The following is a 24144-nucleotide window of genomic DNA, read 5'->3' on the forward strand; positions in this document are numbered from 1 at the left end:
AGGATTGATGGAGGTGTTTTCACTAACTGTTGTGTTGTTGCATTGTTAACAGTTCGCATGGACTCATGTCACTTTGCTGATCACTGTAACTCAATCTCATCTTGTCATCCAAAATCTCTTTGAAGGCATGATCTGGTAAGGGGACAGTAACAAACTCATTTGTACCTCTATTGCATTGAAAGGTTGGTGCTTTTGCATAGATCTGGTTAGGGAATAGTTCTGGGAACAGTTAAAGCAGTACAAATTATAGGACCATTAGTGTCTAGCTGGAAGGGGAATCAAAGGAATTGGGAGTGATGAGGTAAAGCATACAGGAGAAGAAGCAGAAACCTCTTTATCTAGATTGACAGACACAAGTCTGATAGTTTTGAACAACCACTTCATTTTCTTGCAGGGAATAGGATTGATTGCATGCTAGGAAAATAGTTTCCACAGCATGCTGCTGAATGGATAAATATCCAACAATTCTTTTGCAATTACTTGGGAGCTTTGGGTTGCTCAGAGCTATTGAAGTTGGACTATTTAATTTGAAATCCCCAATCTGGCCACGTTCCCTGCAGCCTGTCCTGTTCAAATAAATTCAGAGTACTTAAAATATTTTAAGAGTTTTAATCTTGGTTATGGTTGGGCAATCTTTGTGCCCCGTTTCCAGCAATACGTTAAATTTTGGCACTGCAGGTAAACGTGATTATGTAAAGCCACTCCTCAGAGAGCAGGTGTGTTTTCTACCCCTCACTTCTTCAAGGGCAGGGTCAATTTCAAGTTGAGAAAGAAGGAAGAAGCATGTGGAAGATAATTTGTGTTCTTCCAAGGACATAATGCTGTATGTTCTCCTCTTCCTGATATATGTACCTCTGGGGGGAGATTATTGCAGACAAGGCATGGTTGCAGTTAGAAAGAAGGGCCAAAGCCTTTGACCAAGTTTCTACATGCAAATTCTTGTTGTCGTGATTATGTTCATGTGTCAAAACCTGAACCTAGCTGCTTTGCTAGCCTACTATTTCTTATTGCCACTCTTGCTAGACAATTTGGCAGATGATCAAAAAAATCTGACTTTTAGCTTATTAATACATCCTTGCTTTAAAAAGGAGAAAAAACAAAAAAGAGCTTAATAGGCTTGAATAACAACTTCAGCTGCAGTCTGCATGCAAAGAACACTTAAAAAGTTGCTCCAAACTGACAAGAGGGTGGAAAAGTATAAGGAAAACAATTTTCTTAACAAAAATCTTTTTTAGTATTTTGCTTGTTTAGATGTTACCAAAAACATTCACATGTTTGTATCTGTTGATTTCTTCTTACCTGTGGTACCAGTCTTTAATCCTGGTAGGAAAAAGCCAGCCTGTTCATGTTTTAAGCTCATGCACCAAAATAACTCTTTAACTTGGACTAACATGAATCTGTTATGATCTAGTTTGGCTGAAGACTAAACCAATATAGCTAAGTGTGGTGCTCACAGGGGAATGAGGCAAACACATTACGAAACATAATTCCTTCTAAATACTGCAGAAAAAGTTCACAGAAAGAAGTTCTGCTCTTTCAATTTTTGTCCTGTGTTTAGGTTCAGGCACAGTTTTTCTCTGTGAAACTTTTAATGTCTTTCTCTAGGTTTCTGGTTCCAATTTCAAGTGTTATCTGCAATGACATTACCGCTTATATTTTTGGATTCTTCTTTGGCAGAACTCCATTAATTAAGGTAGGTGCTTAGGCACTTCCTCACTAACAAGCTTTCACAATTTATAGCAATTTTCTTACTTGTTCAAAAGCATATTAATGGAAAAAAATACCCAGTACTGCATGATTCACATCTTTGCTAAAAAAGCCCAAACTGACTATCCTGTTCCTGAAAATTTGTATATGAGACACTGGGATTAATGTGATGTTGGCATTACAGGATAATGCAGTTTGAGCCTATTGCATCATTGTCTGTAATTGCATTCTTTTTGGATTTCAGATGCAGGTTTGGCTGCATGCTTACTGCACAGAAACTGTAATTTGAAATAAGCCATGAGGTCATATATACCTGCTTCTCTAGTTGACTGAGAAGGGATTAAGCTTTAATCTTTCTATTCTGGTAGAATATACAAGACCCCACAGAAAGCCATTAATTATTTTTATTATGTTACCACTTTAATTTTTGGAAATTTAGTTGGTTCTGGTACTAAAATGCTCTTAAATTGAAAATGTGATAGAATTTGGTGACAGCTTGGCATACTGATTTATCACATTCAGTGGCTGTAGCTGCTGGCATTCAGTATTTCACACAAACCTTTGAAAAACAAAGTAGGTTCTTAATTTTCACAAGCAAGATTAAGAAATAGAGTAAAAAAGGGTGCAGTAATTTAACTGATGGACTAACACTATCTCCTTTGTGCCTAGCTGTCTCCCAAGAAGACCTGGGAAGGGTTCATTGGAGGCTTCTTTTCCACTGTTATATTTGGATTTATTGTAAGTAACCACAAGACATTCATAGAACCAAAGAATGGGTATGTTTGGAAGGGACCTTTAAGATCATCTCATTACAATCCCCCTGCCATGGACAGGAAGGACAAGAACACCTTCCACTATCCTAGATTGTTCAGAGCCCATCTAACCTCATCTTGAACACTTCCAGTCATGGGGATTTCCTTGAACAGATTCAGTCTTTGTATTTTTACTTGAAATAACCAAATTTATCACTAATTTAATCTCAAGAGTTAGGTGTTTTTTTTTGGCCAGAGAATTCTGCCAATTCATAACTAGCTGGAAAGGGTAGGCAAGGTTTTAACCTCTCCTGAATAGATTATATTGACTATTTTTTGCCATTTCTATTACAGTATCTGGAACAGCTTTATCTGTTAGTTGCATCCCTATTTTGAAACTGAAGTTTATCAATAGCAGTATTTATGCTTTGTGAAGTAGTCCTTCTGTGTTACACGCTTTATAATGATACTTCTCCTGGAAAGCAATTTATTCTAATGATATGCACAGATGATAATACCAACATATGTAACTGTTGTGATAAGTAATTTGTCACCAAGGTCAGCAGAACTCATAATAGCCAGACTTAGTAGAAGAGAGATTCAAGTTTTAATGGACAAGTGAACTGCAAAAAAAATGATGAGTGAGCATTTTTGGATTTTATAATGTGGAAGATCCAGCAGATGCAAATCTGAGAGAGAGAAAAAGGAAAATAGTATTGGAAATCATCACTAAGCTCATTGAACATCTGCCTTGTTGAGGCATTATCTAGTTTAAGCAGACTGATTTTTCTCCATTCTGTGTCTCTTATTAGAAAGATTTTTATTACCCTGAGCTTGTGGTGATAAAACCATTCATTCAAGCATGATTTTTGAGTGTAATAACAAATTCAGGGGTTCTTGTTTTGCTTTTCAGTTTTCCTATTTTTTGGCTCAACATCAGTACTTTGTCTGCCCTGTGGAATACAACAGTGAAACCAACAGATTTGTGACAGAGTGTGAACCTTCAGAGCTCTTCCAGATGAAGAAGTACTCTGTGCCACCATTACTTCAGGCTGTGCTGGGATGGGTAAGGAAATAAACCCAGGCTTTGGTTAAAATTGAAATCATGCTTCCCAGCTTAAATGGGTCTCCAAACCGTTTTAGAAGGATATCTGAATGCTGGTAAAGCTTAGGATTAAGAGCTGAATCAATACCATGAGACTGTCCATTCATTGCTCGGGGGGGAAGTGTGGTCACCCAGTCAGAATCACTGCTGGAGTCACCCAAGGGATCCTGCCTGTGTTCTCTTTGTGCTGCACATGGGTGCCACTTAAGCATTCTGCAGACTTATTTTTGAAGAGCAACCTTTGAATTTTTTTTTTGTGGGAAGTGGACAAAGGCTTTGTTATAGCCTGAATTAGTGGCAATCCTGTAGGACTTCATTCTCTTTTCAGCTAGAGTGTATCTGCTGCTAGGATTGGAGTTTTACTCTCTTCACCACACAGCATCCTGTGTGTTAGTGCCATTACTTCCATGCTGAGTGAAGAAGTACTACAGCAATACTTACATGTAGTGTACTCTCTGAACCTTTAAATATGTAAGCTAAAAATGCCTACAGCCATACATATTGAAACACAGTATTAATTATTTTTCTTGTAGGAAACAGTGAATATGTACCCATTTCAAATGCACAGCTTTGCACTGTCAACATTTGCCTCATTAATTGGGCCATTTGGAGGATTCTTTGCCAGTGGATTTAAAAGAGCTTTCAAAATCAAGGTATGTAACGAATCCTGTAAGCCTCTAAGTTTTGTTTTGGTTTTCTCTTTGGATAAGATTAATTTGTGGGTTAGGAGTTAAGGGTTTTTTAAATCCTTCACTGTAGTTGTGTTTCTACTAGGTTGCAACAATGTTTTGGCTGGGTTTTAGTATCAGAAGCAGGACTTAGTTTTATCAGACGTGTGTGTATGATATTCTTCAAACTTTGCAGAGTCAGCATGTGACTTCAGTGCTAGAAATCTAAGAATAGTTTGGTTGATAATTACTCTTCCAAATCACGTTGCAGAAGTGGTTTAGGCAAACAAGATGTGAGATATTATACTTGACATGAAAGGCAACCTGTGGATGCCTCAGAAGTGCTGACAGTGGTTTACCCTTCAGATTTTGGCTGTCTGGTTTTTACCAGTGGTGTTGGTGTACAGGCAGATGCTGGTGTGTCAGGCTGACCAAAGCATGAGAGGTTTGGCTGCCTTTGCCAATACAGTGCTGCCTTGTAACAGGAGTGTGTATTGGCAAACTTTGTGACCTGCTACCCTCTGTTTATTGCAAGGTGTGCGCTGTCGCTTGTGGCAATGCTGTCCTTGGCTGGTATTAAATGGCAGCAGGAGTTGGGCAAGAGGGCAGCCCCAAATTTCTCCCGACCTTCTTTGTCTTGGTAGGACTGCTGGAATTCTTACCCTGTTGCTTGTTGTCTTTCACATTGTTCTGTATGTCCACCAAGCTGGCATGTGCTTTGCACAGAGGTGTGTAAACCTCTCTGTTTGTGCTGGACTCTCATGCTGGTCCCAGCAGCTTGCCCAGCACTTTGCTGGCCACAGCACTCTCATACCTGTATGGCCACGTAGCAAAAGACTGTTTGTGTGAAGAAGGAATCTGGGATGAAAAAAATGCTGCTGAAAAGCAGCACTTATTCTTAAGCTAGAGCATTAAAAAAGTAGATTCCTTTTAAAACTTCTGGGCCCCAAAGTGATGGCTTAAGGACTGTTGGGAAGTCAGGGATATTGCAGAATTGCTGCTGAAGGCAGTGCACTCCATGCCTGCCCCTGTACTAGGCAGGACTAGTTTAACCTGCTGGCAGTCACCCCACACAACTAAGGTCAGGTTTTTCACTCAGCAAGGACACAAATGAGTGTGGCTGACAGAAAGGATGTCTGAAGGTATTTTGATTGATAAGCTGTTCTATAGACAAGACAGAAAAGACTAAGGTAGTGTATTGAGCTTTCCTTGCATCAGAAATAAATTTTTTACGTAGTGATCATTTTTTTACAGTGTGTTTTTTGATTCTATTAGATACATTTATATTGCTTGCACTTATTATGGTTTTTAACTATGCTAGAGGATAAAGCAAAAAAGGTACTAAAGAGGAGAATTAGATTGTGCAGATGCAAGAAACAGCAGCCAGTAGCTTAAGAGGTTTGCTACAAAAATGAAGTGTGTGTAGGCACACAAGTGTTCTCAGTACTGGCACACCTGCACCTGACCTACTGCTGTCCTCTTGTGTGATACTGCAGACAAATTCCTGCTTCTCTTCCTTTTCTTCTCACCCCTTGGCTCACCTTTGCAGTTAAAAACTCCTTTAGCAGAGAAGCCTCTTGCTAACTTTTGGCTCCATGCAGTGAAACCATGGCTGACTTGCAGCCCTAATGTGCTGCTGCCAAGTGATAACATCGTTTGTGTGTTTCATGGGAACCACTGACCATCATCTTTTTTCCTTTTTTCCCCTTCTTGTCCTTCACACCCAAAAGGATTTTGCAGACACAATCCCTGGGCACGGTGGGATAATGGATCGCTTTGATTGTCAGTACCTGATGGCCACTTTTGTCCATGTCTATATCACCAGTTTCATAAGGTAAGGACTTTTTACAGTGTTAACTACTGAAGCATGCATGGAGCTGTGCCATAATGAATGCATAGGGGAGTTATGTTAGCATAGCAGAGATTTCAGGTTGCTAAATAGGATTTATCCAATCACTTCAAATACAGGACTATTAAGAAAACAGTGTCCTGCCTAGGATTTGTGTCAGGTTCAAGCTATGCCTTAATGTTTCTGTGACTGCTGTTGAAGATAACCTGTAAACCTGAAACACCAGAAAGTTTTGTGTAGCAGCCTATTAGAAGTTTTGCTAGAACTTACTGATTACAGAAAGGTGTAGGATGGGGTTTCAGGCAGGAGGGGTTATGCAGCACCTGCATTCCCTGTGTGGTTCCTAAAGAGCCTGTAGGTTGTGGGACTGCAGTTCTCCCCATGAATTTCAATATTTCTCAGTTGCTTGGCTTAGGATTTTCTGTTTAAGATGAAAACACTATACTTAAAGAAAGGAGACAACTAAAATATTGCTCAGCTTCCCTGAACCACGCTAGTTTTCAAGAAGAAATCGTGGGAATCACAATTCTCTTACAACAGGCATTTTAGTTTCTGAGGCAAAGGTGGCTCAAGAGGCCAAATCAAGACATGCCCTTAGTTTTGTAAATGCAAAAGGCTAAATAATTATTATATACCTAATCAGCAACAGATTATTTGCGTTATATTTGGTTCATCTTAGATTGTAAGTGGCTAGTTAAAAATAGGCTGATATTTAGAAAGGCTTGGTTTAATTTGCAGTTTTCTTTATCAACTTGGCCAATTTCCCATTTAGTTCAGTAGTACATAGCTTATCTGGCAGGCAACAGATACTAAATAAAGATCTGCTAATAAAAACATTGATTACGGTGATAAAGGATGAATCAATGAATCTTATTTGTCATAAGCCTTCTTAATATCCCCATTTGACAACAAATAGAAATGCTTTTTAGTTTCTGTTTATATTGAGCTAAGAGTATGCTTTGCTAGTCATGCTACCCCATGCATCCTGAGGAGACAGACTGGGAGAAATCCTTTAACTTGGTGCCCTCAAGAAACGGAAGGCATTGTTTGGGCAGCAAGAAGAAATCTAAAAGACTCTTTGGAGCTGTGGTCACACACAAAAATTTTTTTTTTTTCATTGACAGGGGTCCAAATCCCAGCAAATTACTGAAACAGCTGTTGATACTTCAACCTGAACAACAATTAAGTGTGTATAAAACTCTGAAATCTCACCTCGTTGAAAAAGGGATCTTGCAACCATCCCTAAGAGGCTAGTTTGTCAAAACGGAGGACTAGAAGAAAACTCCATCTACAAGAAGCCTGTGGAAAAATGTTGCAAAAGTGCACATAAATAATGGCTGAAAGAAGAGTAGTTTGTAGCCTGGAAAAGGTGAATGTTTCCTGAAATGAATGTGAATGCTATGACTTCCTACTAGGACACTAAAGATCTCTTACTCCTAAAATAATTCAAATGCTTACAAAGTAATGGTACACATGCTGTGTATTTTAGCTCCTGAGGTGGATGACAGCAGTCTTTGTTCAGCACCCAGCCTGACACCCTTTGTATTTAAGGAAAAAAAAAATTAATTCCAAGTTTTTAATGAATTATTTAAAGCTGAATGTGTTAGCAATACATTTTTGGTCTCCAAATGGTTACTGAAGTGTAAACACATCAGGGAGGCAGTAACTTCTGTATAAGCTGATGCTGAAATTACTGTTGCCCAGAAAACACTTGTTAGCCTGGTCAAAGAAATACTTCTAGCCTGCTGTATCAGACTAACTGTATTTATTTAGTTGTTATGAAGATTAATTAAAAACAGAGCTAGGTTGAAACAGTTTTCTTAGGAAACCATTTCATGCTTTCAAGATAAAAGTACATTTATGGAAATTCAGCTGGGCATTGAAATACAGCTGGCCAGTCTGGGCTGTAGATCTGCTTTTTTTTTGGTTGTTAACATTACACATCGTAAACGAGTGTGTACTTCCAGGAGTAGAGATTACCTGAGAAAATTCTTCAGCCCCATAAACAGATCAGGGAGAATCTGAAGCTTAAGTCCCTAGTTTCCATGGCCAGGTCAGTGTCTGAAGGCAGTAATTCAAGCCTTATTCCTTGTGCCTCTTAACTGCTGTCAAGAATTGGGGTATTTCCTTCTTTTTAAAAGCACTTTGAAGTCCTGAGTAAAAAGTGAAGTTTAAGTGGTGTGTAACAGTGTGTTACTCAGTGAAGGCAGGAACTTTTATCTCATGAATGTGCACAGTGCAAGACAGGATGTGTGGTTCTTCTGCTGTGTGTTATTATTTGTTAAGAAGATCCTCAAGCAAGCTTGGGTAACCACAGAGGGGTTTGAATGGAGAATTTTTATAGAAAGCAGCTATTCTGTAGGCTTAGTGGGACATATGAAGAGAATTAATGCTCTATTCTCAATCCTAGTTTTACAACTTTTTTCATCATGTAACATGTCTTAATGCAAATAAAAATATGAACTTTTATGAAATTACAATAATTACTGCTGTACAAACAGAAAGCACAAATGCCAATTTTGTTTTCATATACTGTAAATTGATACAATTTCATTTTTCCAACTAACTGTAAATAAGTTTCTCCACATACCGAAGCCACATCTATGTGTGTGTATATAAATTATTAAAAGATGTGTATATATATATACTAAAGATTAAAATTTAAATGGTTGGTGCTACTTGAGGATACAACCATGGAGAAAATCATTTGGGTGGGTGATAAGATGTATCTGTAAAATTCAAACTGCTTTTTGTGGAGCTGAGACCACCGTGCACTCTGTTTTTTGCACTTGGGCTTGTACAGCTTGTGTATGGAAAGGCACCTCCTTGTACAGTCAACAAAATCCAGGTCTAAAGTAATTCCTGTTGATGTCAAGTATTGACAAAGTTAGATTATGTCAGTACTATTAAAGGAACACTCCAAGAGGTGAAAAACATCACCTGCTGCTTGTCCATCAGTGGCTCTGTGACTTGGCTTATTAGTTGGAGGGGACTGGAGTTCAGCCCTCACTCTGGATAGAGCATAACCTGAAGTTAAAAGGTAGCACAGGTACCTTTGGAAAGGTGATTTTTAAAAGAAGGGAAGAGAAAATGAGAGGGAAACCAAAGTAGAATATCTTCAAAACTAGCTTTTACATGAGGCTTTGGTTACATATGGGACTCTGGTAGATGTTATGGTAAAACACAACCATACTGGAACTAGTATATGTTTATCCTGGGTATTCAAAAAAATCTAAATATTTAAAAATTATATAGAGAATAGATATGTAAAAGGGTAATTGTTAATTCAGAAACTTGAAATTTTTAGTGTAATTTTATAGCATGTACAATAAGGAAGTTAAAATATATTTTAGTATTTAATACAACAGAGGATTTGAAATTAATTGCTATCTATACATAGCCCTACAATAGAAAATTCAACACTGCAATTCTGCTTTTCAATGTTAAAATGAAGATGGGATCACATGTGAACTCACTCATCACTTTTCTAGATAGAGTAATAGCTTCCTTCTGGTTTAGGCTCGGTGTAAATATGGCTGAGCAGGATCTGTCACTGTGAAGTGACATCTATGCTTGGTTACTATAAAGAGAATTTACCACACTGGCTACTTCTGTTAGTTCAAGCATTGCAGCTTGATCAACAGAGAAGTTTAACTTTTTACACCAGTGATTCTTTTCACTTGCACTTTTGTCCCAAGTGGCTATAATTACCTGCTGAGCAAAAAAAAGAAAAATGTATATTCTGTAAATATTGTAAATGGTATGAGTGTTTAATGTCTGTTTTAGTTTGACTGTTTCAATCTTTCATTGAAGCAGATGTTGTAAAAAAATAAAATAAAATTGGGACAGAAGTCCTCCTGTCTTTTATTCCCTATAGCATGTACAGCGGGTGGAGTTTTCTTAAGAAGAATTTATATTTTTTTAGCTTCCTTTGCATTTGTGTTCTTAATAGAAAATCTGTTATTAATTTCCAACCTTTTGCCACTCAGTGATTCAGACCATCCATGTCTGTTGCTGAGACTTGTACAATATGCCTCATGTCCAAAGATATTCAAGCATGTCATCTTTTCCTAAAGGTGGTCACTCCAGCAACAGTGATATAAACCTGTCAGTATTCACCACTTGTGAATGCTGATGGGGTGGCAGCTGGCAGCTACCTCTCCTTGCTTTCCTGTTCCTTTTCTTTTAAGTCTTGGATTTGAGGCCCTTCACCTCCTACAGCCTCAAACAAGCCAGGTAAGAAATGCATCTTATTTCTAAATTACATGGACTATAGTATCTGTTAAACACTCATCCTCAGCCAACTCTGTGTGTGCTGTGCAGCTCCTTGGGTTTTAGAAAGCTTGTGGAGAAGTACAGAGCTTTCCTGTGGTCTGCATCCACTTCCTAATGGTCTTCTGAGTAAAGGAAAGGGAAAATTAGCAGTAAGTTTTCTCCTGCTAGACAGATAATATTTGGGACTGTTACTTGCACAGAGTCCTTTTGTCCAGCTGGTATTACTACCTGCAGGTAGCTAAGTTGCAATTTCCCTTTTTCTTGCAAGTAGTTTCCCAATTATAAAATGGATACCCAGTTCCTTGTTTAGCAATTTCAAACTGCATGAACTTAGCCATGAGTCCTGTATCTGACAAGATGCCAGAAACAGGTGGGAATGTGTCACCCATAAACACACGCCAAATTTAGGTTGGAAAATCCCTTTGAGATGATCAAGTCTAGCCATAGCCCAGCACTCCAACTCCCCCATTAATGTACAGCTCAGTAGTACAGACACTGGGATTTGTTCATTGCACACATACTACACACTGACTTATCAATGCTGATGCTTCTTCCTTAATAAATTACAGGGACAACTTTTGATCCCTAAAGAACAGGTGCCAAAGATTGGTATTATAAGGACTTTGTTAGGATGCACATACACTTTGCAAGTGATTGTGTAAAGGCAATGCATTTTCACAGGGAAGTCAAGGTGTAAAGCTTTAGCTCCCTTTAATTGCCACAAGGTGATTTGCACTTCTCTGTGTCCAGGTGCAATAGAAGCAATTTGCTTCCTCAAGAGTTGCTGCTCCCGTGTAAAGTGACTGGGCCAGTTCTCCCCAGCTCAGCAGGAACTTGAGTTTTGAGCTAGTCCCACAGAGTTTTCAGAGCAAGAGGCTGGATTTTCACTTCTGCTGTTGGGACCCTGCTCCTTGATTGCAGGAAGTGAAATACTTATACTATCTGGCAGATAACATGCACACCTCTAAAGAAAACATACCAAGAGTTCTAATTGCCCAATAGTGGCTTATATTACCTACCTAGCTGGGGCTTATCACTGGGGGTTGTATGCACTTGAAGGGTGTGTGTAGCTCTGCATACTTTGACCTTGTTTCTGATGTGACAAACTATGATACAAGCATAAGCTATTCAGGGACAGGCAGAAAACCAAGCTCTGCCAGACTCCATGCTGTGTCATGTCCAGCTGCACAAAACCAGTTTCTGACTTCAGATGGAAGCAAAGCTACAGGAGCGTGTCTGTTGGCCCAGCTGGTCCCATGGACACCAAGGATGAGCCACATCTCTGAGTCAAGCGTTGTGCAAGCGAGGGCAGGCCCGGCCCAGCCATCACAGGGAGCAGCAGCCAGGCCAGCTCAGCACCCCCACACCCACAAGCACTGGCCAGGCACCATCCACTCCTTCCTGGGAGGAGCCCCCAGTGCCAGGGGTACAGGCAGGAGCTGCTCTGGTGTCCACACAGCCCCTTGCAGACGGATCTCCTCCCTGGCATGATGGCAGCGCACTCAGGAGGGCACTCAGGGCTGTGTGCAGGGCGTTCCTTGGCACCCAGTGCCCACGGGAGCAGCAGCAGCAGTGCCCTGTGCTGGGAGCAGCATTCCCTGAGGGAGTGACACAGGGATGGATGCAGGGATGGATGCAGGATGGTGCCTCAGGCTCCTGGCTGTCCCCAGGCCATCCTGCTGCCAGGCTGCTCTTGGCCATGTCTTTGTGACACCAGCCTGTGATTCCCCTTCAGACATTCTGATTAGCTCTAGTTCATTTTTATCGCACATGTTTCTCAAATGGACTGCATTTTATATGTATTTGTATATAATAGGTTGTAATTTTTCTTCAACACAACTGTCAGTTTAGCCCAACTAACTGAGTTGTGTGCATAAAAAAAAAAAATTGATTCAAAACCCAAACTGATGGTTTCTTATATCTTCCATGGAAGACGTGCGCTGGGAATGGAATGGGCTGCCAGTGCTTTGTGATGAGGGGACGGAGAGCACTGTGACACTGCGGGGCCTGGCCTTGCCAGGGCGCTGAGGGACGCAGAGCCCCAGGAGAGCGCTTCCACAGCAGGCTGCAGCTCCCCTGGAGCCCGGGCAGCTCTGCAGCACAGCGTGTCGGGGACAGACATGGAGAACCGTGTGAGGAGTGCCGGCCCCCAGGGGCTGCCCAGGCTGGACTGGACGCACCAGGTGAGGGAGGGCAGGAGGGACAGGCCGGGCTGGGATGGGGCTGAGGGAGCTGCCTGGGGCTGGGGCTGGGCTTGCTGGCACTGTGAGGGACGCTGTGCCAAGGCAGCTGCCTCCATCCCACTCCTCTTCCTCCTCCTGGTCTTGCTTCCCAAGGGTGTGTCACAGGCCTGGAGAGCCAGGCCCAGGCCTTGTCCCTCCCTGGGGACAGGCTCAGACCGCTCCTCTGCCCACAGAGCTCACAGGATAAAGGGAGCCCCTCAGCCATCACGTCAAGCCTCTGCAAGGCCTGGCCCATCCCAGGTGCTCTGCAGAGGAATGCCATCCTGCCACGGCAGCAGGACAGCCTGGAGGAGAATGAGCTCCCCAAGAAGGAGCAGCTTGCCTGCCTGACACGGTCTCGGTGGCTCCATGGCAGACTCCACGGCAGAATAATTATGGTTAGATCTGGTCTGTCAGGCAGGTGACTGCCAAGGACAGGATGGGACAGGGGCATGAGCCTCCCCCTGGCCAGGGCCAGCTGCTGCACTGCACCACTGCAGATCTCCCACAGCCCTGTCCCAGCAGCTGCTGCTGATGCTAGGTCTCTCCAGCAGGCATTTCCTGGAGAGAGCCAGGTGACCTTTACAAATAACAGAATCACTGAATCACATAGAATCACAAATATTGGAAGGGATCTCAGGAGATCACCCAGTCCAGCACTCTGCCAAGGCAGGGTCACCTTGAGCAGGTCACACACACAAAAGTTCAGGTGGCTTTGGAATGTCTCCAGAGGGGGAGACTCCACAGCCTCCCTGGATAGCCTATTCCAGGGCTCTGCCATCTCATTGTAGAGAAGTTCTTACTGAAGCTGGGGAAGAACTCTTCAAGAAATGCCCCTCTCTCCTTTCTCACCTTCCAGGACAGAGCATTTCTCAACCTTCAGCAGCCATCGCCAACAGGCCTAGAGGGGCTGGAGGCTGTTTCGAGCGTGCAGAAGGTGCTGCAGTGGCTTGAAGTCTATGTTCCCAGTGATCCAGGGACCTTAGCCAAGGAGGATGAGGACAGTGAAAACAAGACTGACAAGGGGCAGTTCCGTGAGATATTGGAAGAGGATATGCCCTCAGACACGTACGAAGACAGAAGCGGAAGCCAAGGCGTGTCAGAAGACTTCAGTGACCAAGAGCTGTTTCAATGGGAACAGGATGAGAACAAAGCAGCAAAAGGAAAGAGGATATCTCCTCCTCTGGCTGCTTCCAGGCACACCAAGGATAAGCCAGCCATGTCCTCAAGATACCAACGAGAGATAGCCAGCGTCACCACAGCCACAAGCGTTAGCCAGGCAGCATCCGCTCCTACCTGGGAAACGGCCCCAGTGCCTCGAGTGCAGAGAAGAGCTCACCTCCAGCCCTCACATCCCCCTGCAGACAGATCTCCTCCCCTCACAGCCACCCACAGCCCAGTGCAGCAGCAGCGCCCGTCCCTGTTGAGGAGGGCACTCAGGGCTGTGTGCAGGGTGTTCCTTGGCACCCGCCGCCCACGGGAGCAGCAGAGCCCTGCTCCCAGTGCCAGGCAGCTGCCTGGAGAGGGCTGCTCAGAGCATCAGCAGCGTCCTCTGAGAGAGTGACACAGGGATGGATGCAGGGATGGATGCAGGATGGTGCCTCAGGCTCCTGGCTGTCCCCAGGCCATCCTGCTGTCAGGCTGCTCCTGGCCATGTCTTTGTGACACCAGCCTGTGATTCCCCTTCAGACATTCTGATTAGCTCTAGGTCATTTTTATCGCACATGTTTCTCAAATAGACTGCATTTTATATGTATTTGTATATAATAGGTTATCATTTTTCTTCAATAAAACTGTCAGTTTAGTCCAATTAACTGGAGTTGTGTGCATAGAAAAAATTGGTTCAACACAAAAAACTGAGAAAAAGTACAGTTTTAAATTTCAGAGGATATTATTATTACCTCTAAGCAGGTGACAGCTCAACAGCTCCTGCAGGCATCAGAACAATCTGTCTTACAGTTCTTACATCTGCTTAAGAAAGACCTCCTGCAGCAGGAGGGCAAGGAGCAGCTCTTGCCTCCCTGACATGATCTTGGTGGCACCACAGCAGACCTGGGCAGGTGAGTACCAGGGGTGGGATGGGATGGGATGGGATGGGATGGGATGGGATGGGATGGGATGGGATGGGATGGGATGGGATGGGATGGGATGGGATGGGATGGGATGGGATGGGATGGGATGGGATGGACCCCCTCTGCCCAGGGCCAGCCACTGTGCTGTACCACTGCAGCCCTATGAGTATAAGGCGTGTCTGCACTACACTGAGACATCCTAAATAGACAACACCAGTACGTGGCCCAACACGAGCTGAAAGTGGTGAAGACAGGAGAGTATTTGGAGTGCCCTAAGGAAGGCTCTGGCTTAGTGCTCTTGGTGACAACTCCTTAATGTCAGCTTTGGACACAGGACACTAAAGTGAGGCTTGATTGGATTGAGTACATCCTGGTTTTGAGTGGACCCTCCTTTTCCTCTCTAAGATTTCATCTCCTTTCTTAAGCTTGGTGTGTAAGGCTCAGAGTGTTAGGCTAAATAATAAGTGTGGGTCACCTGCAAACAGCCATGCTTTGTGGACCCGGTTTTGTGGCAATTATTCACCCTGAACTTGTTTTTCCCTCTTTTGAACAGAGTGGTCCAAAGAAACAGACTTTACTTTTTCCACAAGGATTTCACCAGGTACTTGCGTGAGGCAGCAGGACCTAAAACTTAAACTTCTCCCGGCCGGGTCTCGGTGCCACTAGGGGTCCCTGCCGTCCGCGCATCCCGGCGCATTCCTCCTCATCCCGCCTCATCCCACTCCCTCCCGTCGCGGCAGGAGGAGCAGAGGGATAGGGAGATGTGGGAGACCTTATCACTCTCTACAACTACCTGAGAAAATGGGTGTGGTGAGTGGGATGAGGCTCTTCTCCCAAGCAGCAAGCAATAGGATGAGCTACACCAGGGGAGATACAGCTTGGGTATTAGGAAACTTTCTTCACCAAAAGAATAGCAAGGGACAGCCAGCCGTGGTAGAGGTCACAGGAATAAAGGACAGCTTCTACTAAACAAAGCTGTGTCTCAGCAAACTTTTAGTTGCACCAGGGATACAATGTTTTGAGACTAGAAATCTGGATGTCCTGATGTGTTTGGGGATTTCAGGATAATCTTGGTAACAGGCATTTTTTAAAATGCTTGTAAGAATTGAGTGTTTCAGAATGAGGAGCTGACAGAGTCAGTGCAGACAATTCCTGTACATCCCAGAGCCCCTTAAATTTCTGGTCAGAATACAGTGTCTTTTGGTACTGTGATTTATAGTGAGGTGCCTCCTGCTGCTGAAAAGAGAGAATGAATTTTTCTCTCTTGAGAGCCAAGCAAGGACCATCATTCCCTCCACATCCAGCAGCAGGGCAGGGATGCAGCCATCACCCCTCCTTGTCTACTCCAGTGTACAACAGTGGCCAGCTCAGATTCCAGTCTCTTTCTTGTCTCTAGAGTGTACCTCTGTACAATATCAGGAATGAGACCCTATCTCCCACAGTGGCTGTAGCAGCATCCTGTGATGCAGAGGTTGTCTGAGAAGGAACCTCCATGTTTAATTATCCCAAAGGGCAAGGCATTTACCTTCAAAGCTGCAGGTCCCAACTCCCAGTGCTCTCTCTGTCTTGGGAAGCAATCTTGTCTTTCTGGTCTCTCATGGAAAAAAATCTGTCATTGGCAGATGCTGCAGGCCAAGCACCTCAGAGGGGAGGATGCAACAGGCAGATCTGGGTTTGGTGTGCTCAGGATAAGCACAGATATGCAGGCTAATCCTCAGGCTGAAGAGACTCATGTTTTGAGTTGTCCCAGAAGCAGGAGTTGGTGAATCTAAGGAGCTTTTATTTAAAAGCTTGTGGGCATTTGTGTTGTCAAAAAATTTCAGGATCAGTTAGCAGGAATCCTGCAGAACACATATCTGGATCTGGGCATTTAAATACCCCCTAACCTTTATGTTTGTCTGAGCAAAAGTCACTTCAAAGGTATTTTGAGATTATGGCTTCCCAAACATGCAGCAAAGGCTAAATGAAACTCTAGATTTCACATTAACTGGAGCAGGCTTAATTGAAACATATTGTGTTGATTTGAAATATTTTTTTAATCTTGAAGGATTTTCTTCTAAAGGCTTTTATACCCAGGCACTTGAGCAAAGTGGCCAAATTGCTCCTGCCCCGTGCAATCAGTACTACTTTAAGGCTAAGCATAGTTAGCAAATAGAAAGGAACAATTTAGGTTTTCAGCTCGGGCTCAAAGCTGTCTGGCACCTTGTAACTAAACAGTTTTTCCCATACTTGAATGGCCCTCCCCTCTTCAGCAGAAATGAATTTCCAAACCAGTCCTAAGGTAGCTAATTTCAGCTTCCAACAAAAACTAGGGAGGCTACTTGGCAAAGTGAATGGAGGTGAGGGGAAGCTTTTTTTCTTCAGCTTGCAGCATCCTTGGCTCTTCTAATGCCAGATGTACTTTCAAAAGCAGCATGCAAATTTGACCTTAGCCTGCTCTGTTGTAAACCGACAAATTATAGTCATTATGCAACTAAAGTAATTTCACATTGCAAAAATACGTGTTTACAAACACTTCCTATTCAAAGGGGAAAAGAAGGCACAGCTAGAAAAGGAGTTGTTTAAAATCTTAGTGGGTGACATGGACAGTGGGATTGAGTGCAGCCTCAGCAAGTTTGCCAGTGACACCAAGCTGTGTGGTGTGGTGGACACACTGCAGGGATGGATGCCGTCCAAAAAGACCTTGACAGATTTGAGAGATGGGCCCATGTGAACCTTATGAAGTTCAACAAGCCCAAGTGCAATGTCCTGCACCTGGGTCAGGGCAATCCCAAGCACAAGTACAGGCTGAGCAGCAAAGGGAGTGAGAGCAGCCCTGAGAAGAACTGGAGATGTTGGTGGATGAGAAGCTTGATGTGACCCAGCAGTGTGCACGGAGAGCCAAGTGTGTCCTGGGCTGCATGAAAAGTGACATAAGCAGGTAAAGGGAGGTGATTCTGTCCCTCTACTCTATTCTCCTAAGACCCCACCTTGAGTACTGTGTCCCAACATGAGAAGGACATGGGACTGTTGGAGGGAGTCTAGAGAACATCACAAAGATCATCAGAGGGCTGGAGCACCTCTTGTATGAAAATAGGCTGCAAGAGTTTGGGTTGTTCAGTCTGCAGAAGAGAAGGCTCTGAAGAGGCCTTTTAGCAGCCTTCCAGTATCATAAAGGGCTACAAGAAAGATGAAGAGGGACTTTTTATAAGGGCATGTAGTGATAGGAAAAGGAAGAATGGCTTTAAACTTCCTGTTCCTGGAAGCATTCAAGGCCAGGTTGGATGGGACTTTGAGCCCCCTGCTAGGGTGGCATTGAAAAGAGTGCTAGTCTGTAGGCATTGGTGTAGGCACTGACCTCATTTCTAAGCCAAGGACAAAGTCCTCTGAAGCTTTGGCTAGAAGACAATGTAGTATTTGCCTTCTGCCTTCTCTTAAACAATTTGTCAGCATTGAGGTTATCATGTTTATTCATCTGGTATGCAGCAAATGTAATGCCACCCTTTTCGAACAGAGGCTGTAAGAAAAAACAGATTGTAGACTTCTGCTGCTTTTAAGCTTTTTTTTTTTTTTCTGTGAAAACCCCTGTACAGCAGAACAAAAGAATGGCCTGTCTTGCTGCAGGTGTCATCATCCCTAGCCACCAGATCACAAAGGGTAAATCTTAAGGAGAAACCCTTAAGTCATTTTTATTTATTTACAGTGTAGAAATTCACCCCAAAAAAGTCAGAAGAAAGCATTTGTTAGAATCAGACAAGGTCCCTTTGTGTAATTCATGGTCAGTTTTTAATTTGTGCAGAGATTTGGCACGTCTTCAGCACAAGGATGATTTATTCAAGCCACTGATAACACTAACTACAAACAAATCCTTCTGGTTCATGGTTGTTTAGTTGGGTTTTGTGGCCAGAGCATCTGTATGCTCACGTATATGAAAAGGTCCAAATTGATAATTTGAATGTTCCTGGGCTAAAAATTCAGAAACTTGTAAAACAGATTTGAGAGTATTTTGTCCAGTCTCTCTCATTCCTGTCCCTTTCCAGTTTGAAGGGCTCATTTAGAAACAGTCTAAAAGGGAATGCTGCCCAAGAAACACTGAGTTTTTCTAAACTGCCTCATCTATCTGTCTTTAGCTGTACTGTTAGACAGAAACAGCTTCCAATTTACACAATCCCATGCTTGAAAACATTCACAGATGAGCATTTATTCTTAGTGATTTTTGTTTTCGTGCCACTGTCAGACAAAGATATTTGGAAGGTGAGAACTTTGAAAACCTCCCTGGGAGAATCTTAAAAAGTAAGAAGCCAAGCAGTGTAACTGAGCACTGTTTTTTGCATGATGTAACCCTTCAGTGCTAAAATTCAAGGCAGGCAAACCACCACGAGGGTGCAGTGGTGAGGCAGCCTTTGCTGGCAGTGGCAGAAAGCTTTAATTCGCTGCTCCTGTTTAAGGGGTCAGATGATGATCTTTACATCGGATCACCAAAGGAAATAATTTAAACATAATTAACTTGAGCTAACACTGACACTCTTGGGAACGTGATGGTGCTCATTGCAAGGGGAGGTTTAACTTGCACTTTATCAGGGATGTGATATTATTGTTTGAATTAAGACAAGTCTTAATTAAACTTGACCTAAGTGAGAACACAGTTGGGTGAATACTATTACATTTGCTCAGACTGTAGTTTAGTGTACTTCTTGAGTGGAGAAGGACTAAACTATAGCTTTACTGAGGATTAATATAGCAACTTATTATTATTATTATTATTATTATTAAATGGTGTGTAACAAAAAGACTAAGCTAGATGCTGAGCTGCTCTCAATGTCTTCAGAGAACAGCCCTTGTTTCCACAAAATCAGACTATTTTTTTTGGACACTGTCTGATTGAACAAGTACAGTAAGAGAGTAGAGGAGGAAGTTTGTTTGTGTGCCTGCCCCCAGAAGGAGCTGCTTGCAGCTTCAGAGCAGATTCTGATTCCCTCCCCTCTTGCACTGTCTGCAACCTACAGCCCTCCTGCAGCATCCACCTGCTTGGCTGTGAAACACAGATTGCACCAGGCATTTCCTCAGCAAGGTATTGTAAAAGAAACCCTCAAAGCAGAGCCAGAGGCTTGAGAATGGGGGTTTTTTTTGGATGTTAGGTGCTGGGGATGCCACTCTGCTGTTCCAGCCACCCTGAAGGCAAGTCTGCAGCCCTTGGCACTGAGGATGGCCTTGCAGAGTGCCCATACATGGTGGTCCCACAGAGCCATGAGTTCTGATCCAACATCCACCCAGTCAAGAGAATGCAGTATAATGCCTAAATTATCTGTATTCACAGACCAAACTCCCCAAACCTGAAGGAAAGATGACACTTTGCCAGAACTAGCTATTTAAAACATCAAGTGAGTTTCTACCTCATGACTCTGTCTAGGTGCAATTACTTGAAAATCAAGTAATCTACTGAGGTGCCACATCTTTTTTCAAAAGAGCATGCAAATGTCTCTGCAATTTTGGGACAGACCATCTTTCTGAATTGGCCACTTATGCTTCTCTCCTGCTCATTGAGCCAAAAAAAAAGAAGCAGGAAAAAAAAAAAAAAAAAAGCAAAGGCTTTTCTGTGTTTTGGAACAAGAATGATAGAGAAAGCAGATGAAGGTTTTTCTGGTTTTCTGTATGGACTGAGATGATCTGAAATGAAAGCAGTTGTACAAAATAGCCAGCTCTGAGATCTGTCTCCATAATCAGGAAGGAGCACACAGCATTTCCCAAATGAAGCTGGCCATCCTGGTTGGACCTGCTCAAGCACACAAATTATATTCTTCAGGCCATCTCCATTAGAAAACATTCCCATCCCCCAAAAGCTCTGTCCCCTTCCTGGCACCTGTCTGGCAAGCAGCTCTCACCCCTTACAATCCACCTTCAAAAAAATCCCCTCTGCAGCCTGCTGGACACAATTCCTCTTGCTCTGAATTACTTTGTGCAATAAAGACAAGGTGAGTCTGGCCTGAGTTCAGCCTTCTGTCTGGTGGTGAGAAGGTACTAGGATGCTGTGTAGGCCAAGAATAGTGTTTTATAGTGCTGTGTGGTCATGTTGCATTGCCCTGGAAACAGTGAGAGCCCTGCTCTGGAGGCTGCTCCACAAACGGCTGCTGGTGGCAATAGGACATCTGGAAACCACGTGGAAGCTGCAGATGGTGGAAATGTGGTACGTGGGAAGCATGTGAATTGCTCAGTAATCCTCTAGGAACAGTGATGGAAACTCCTACATGGTAGAGACCTTCCCTGGGTGTCTCAGGAAGATTTTTATCATCACACTGCAAGCTAGAGCTTATACTCATGCAAAAAATATCAACGTTATTTCTGGGTAGGGAGATTGAGTCACCTTTCAATTTTAGGAATTCTGCTGGGCAGTTTGTATGACAGAGAAGTAGGAATAGAATGGTAATCACAGGTCATGAAATACAATCCCCTACAGCAGGTACGACTACACCACCATGTCCTGATGACTAAGCAATCTCACCTTTAATTTAGAAGCTTTTTTACTGTTGGCAACTGGTCACAGAAATGTGATTCTCAGAGTATTAGGAGTCAGTCATGTGAGCCAATATAATTTGAGGTTTTTGGTTTCTCTTATCTTTACCCAGTCTTTAAAAAGTTATGGAGGAAAAGACAAATAATGTAACTTAACATTATGTTGATTTTTTTCCCCCTATTAGTATTTCTTGTTTAAGATTGCATATAAAGGTTAAAATCCCCTAAATTAATCCGATACTGTGAGTCTACCACAAAGTCTGCTCTTAGCATGAATTCTGCTGTGAACACAGGATGTTGTTCTCCACTTCAGTCCTAGTATTTGTTTAAATTTTCTTCATTTCTCCCTTTCAGCCATTGTGCTAGTAGAATCTGAAAACCACTTACACAGGACTTGTAAGGCTTAAGAACCAGCTGTGATTCCCAGGTGAGGAGAATGAGAATACTCTGTATCTGAGGGTGATTCCCTGGTGAGGGGAAATGAGAAGAATCTGGAGTCTGTGTTGCAGAGGTTGAAAGCCAGCAGCTTTTCTCCTTATCTCTGACCAAAGGTGAGTCATTTTCATAATAATTCAACATTGTGTCACAAATCACAGAATAAACTAGATCAAAGACTTCCTTATGAGAGATAACTGAGGTTTTGGTGGCCAAAGAAATGATTGGCACCTTCTTGAAGATGCTGCAGAATGGAATTACTGCAACAACTGCTTCTGCAAATATTACCTTCTACCTCCTTGGCTTTAGCATGAGCAGCTAAATAGGGCAGTCCTCCTAAAAATGTGATTTGTGGCTTTCCTTCAAAAGAGATAGAAAAATCCCCTTGCATGTTTTCTCAATACGTGATAGGGAGAATTAACAGTTGAAATGTTTTCTGCACAGGTCCATCTCTGTAATAATTAGAAGCAACTGAATTGACATACATTATTTTCCTCATAAATATCAGTCCTTTACCCTGATATCCTTCCTGTAGCCTCTTCTGGAAAATGTAATGTTTCAGATGTACTAGTGGATACTCCCACTAACCAGCTAGGAGAGGTTATCCAAGCTCTGTTGGCCACTTCCCAGAACACAGATTTTGCAGGAACTGCCATCTCTTTGCTCAGTTCTGACAGTCAGCATTTTATGCTGATGACTCGACAAGAGAATATCGCCTGTGCCTTTCTGGTCAGTGCTTGAATGAGGAAATAAAAGTCAGTTGCAGGGTTTGCAGTTTATCCTCTTCAGAGGGCACAGGAGGAAGTGATGAGGAGAGCAGGCAAATCTGTTGACAGGAAAGATTTGTGCTACAAATGAAGGAATAATCTCAGGAAGAGTTTATGGGAAGAGACTGTTTTTCAAGAGTCTTCATTGGATGTTTTGAGAGAGCAGGGTGGCTCATGCAGAGACAGCAAGTGTGCAATAATGCTCAGGACAGCCTTCTGTCAAAGGCCCAGGAAATTCTGGAGGGTCTTGCACTTGGTTTTCCTACTGCTGACAATGTGCAAAGCCTGTTGGATGTTTTGAGGAAGAAAGGATCACATGATGGAAGAGAATAGATGGGAGGATTAAAACTAACATGCAAGCTAGTTTGTGTACTTTTGGATCAGCTTATTTAAGGTGGGGGGGGTGAACAAGCTTAAAATCATACAGGAAATTGCTCCCTTTCAGACCCAAGTCTTATTTTCAGACATGTTATCCATCTGCAATGAAACAAGTGCATGTGCTAGCCACAAACATTGTTGGGACGAATGTACATCTGGCAAAGCAGTGCTCAAACCCCATCTTGTGTGATCAGCCATGTGGCTGACTTGAACTTCAGAAGTGGATTACATCAACCTGCAACCACATCCTCTGCTTCAGGGGGTAGCTGAGGGGTCTACTTCATTTTCAAAAGTCAACATTCTACCTCTGACAGTGGCAATTGGGTGTTGAAAGAAAAATCCATTCTTTTAGATAGCATTCATGTATAACATTTCTTTAAAAAGCGTAAGGAAGCTGATGCCCATGTACTGAGCTAGTGGTAGCTTTACTATGTGGTATTTGCACATACTTTCTTCCAGAACTGGTTAAGCATCCATTTTGTGTATCAAAAAAACTTCTTTGCAAAAGCTGATTGGCTAAAGTGATGACATAAAAAAGCCAGGAGTCACTGCTTTCCTCTTGTGACTGAAGACAAAGTGCCATTTTTACATGTTTAAAGTAGCATATGCTAGTGCACAGATGTGCAATGGTGCTGACAGATAATTATCTGCACCCATCTGCATAAATCAAGGAAAAGCTAAGACATGCTATATCTTTCTCTTAGCCCTGTAAAGGAGGTTTTGAAATGCATGAGTGCACTGAGCAATGATTGTAGGCCGATGGCTAAAATACTCTGAGAAACTAATTGGGTTTGTAAGGAAATCTCATGGTATCATGGCAACCTGGGCCCAGAGGTTGACACATTTAGTCATTTGGAAAGCACTGGGCAAGTCATTTTAGAGAGCATGAGCTGTGCTTTTATATCCTCAAGACCCCATGTATACACCAGGGCTATAGCTTATCTCTACTATAATTCCACTTCTCTGGACCCCTGCTTATTTTAGCCTGGTGTTTTCCCACTCTTCTCAAAAGCCAGGAAACCTAAAGAGTAATCCAGTGGAGATGTGGACCCTGTAGAGCAGGTTAATACAAACCCACATGGGCACAGGCTCTTTCCAGCCATGTTTCCCATGGCTTGCTCAGAAGATTTCTTGGCCACCTATCAATCTACTGTAGAAAACTTTCATCATCTCCTTTGTGAATAGCCAGAAGTTTGGCTACTAACTCTTTGGATCACCTTGCTGGCATGATTCAGTTAGTCTACTTGGAGGTGGAAGTTGTGCAAAACCACTTTAATGTGTGAAATGAAATGCCCCCCCAGACTGTAATTTGAAGGGAGACTGATGACTGAAGTTGCTGTTAACAAGGCTGCCACAGGCACTGACAAAACTTTTCTGTTGTTTCTTAAACCTAGTTTTATATGGCATGGCTAAGAATATTAGAAG

The 24144-nt window shown here is 42.7% G+C and overlaps 2 protein-coding genes across 2 annotated transcripts in view; both read left to right on the plus strand.

The window, feature by feature from the left end:
• Window positions 1-9935, plus strand: part of CDS1 (CDP-diacylglycerol synthase 1) — a 28069-nt gene extending 18134 nt beyond the window's left edge. Inside the window, exons 7-13 of the mRNA XM_056489847.1 lie at window positions 53-135; window positions 1606-1693; window positions 2377-2445; window positions 3373-3525; window positions 4098-4217; window positions 5963-6066; window positions 7206-9935. Coding sequence (XP_056345822.1) covers window positions 53-135; window positions 1606-1693; window positions 2377-2445; window positions 3373-3525; window positions 4098-4217; window positions 5963-6066; window positions 7206-7335 — 747 coding nt within the window. The 3' untranslated portion in view covers window positions 7336-9935. The remainder of the gene's footprint in view (window positions 1-52; window positions 136-1605; window positions 1694-2376; window positions 2446-3372; window positions 3526-4097; window positions 4218-5962; window positions 6067-7205) is intronic.
• A 2289-nt stretch (window positions 9936-12224) lies between these two features.
• Window positions 12225-14386, plus strand: LOC130252366 (uncharacterized). The gene is made up of 2 exons (XM_056489848.1): window positions 12225-12539; window positions 13438-14386. The coding sequence occupies exons 1-2, from the start codon at window positions 12477-12479 to the stop codon at window positions 14140-14142; spliced, it is 768 nt and encodes a 255-aa protein (XP_056345823.1). The 5' UTR covers window positions 12225-12476; the 3' UTR covers window positions 14143-14386.
• Window positions 14387-24144: the final 9758 nt, after the last annotated feature.

This window comes from Oenanthe melanoleuca, chromosome 4 (assembly GCF_029582105.1).
Source record: "Oenanthe melanoleuca isolate GR-GAL-2019-014 chromosome 4, OMel1.0, whole genome shotgun sequence".
NCBI lineage: Eukaryota > Metazoa > Chordata > Aves > Passeriformes > Muscicapidae > Oenanthe > Oenanthe melanoleuca.

Coding starts and splice junctions, on each gene's coding strand:
- LOC130252366 (XM_056489848.1), top strand. CDS start 12,477: ATGGAGAACCGTGTGAGGAGTGCCGGCCCCCAGGGGCTGCCCAGGCTG. Junction 12,540..13,437: donor GGCTGGACTGGACGCACCAG/GTGAGGGAGGGC, acceptor CTCACCTTCCAG/GACAGAGCATTTCTCAACCT.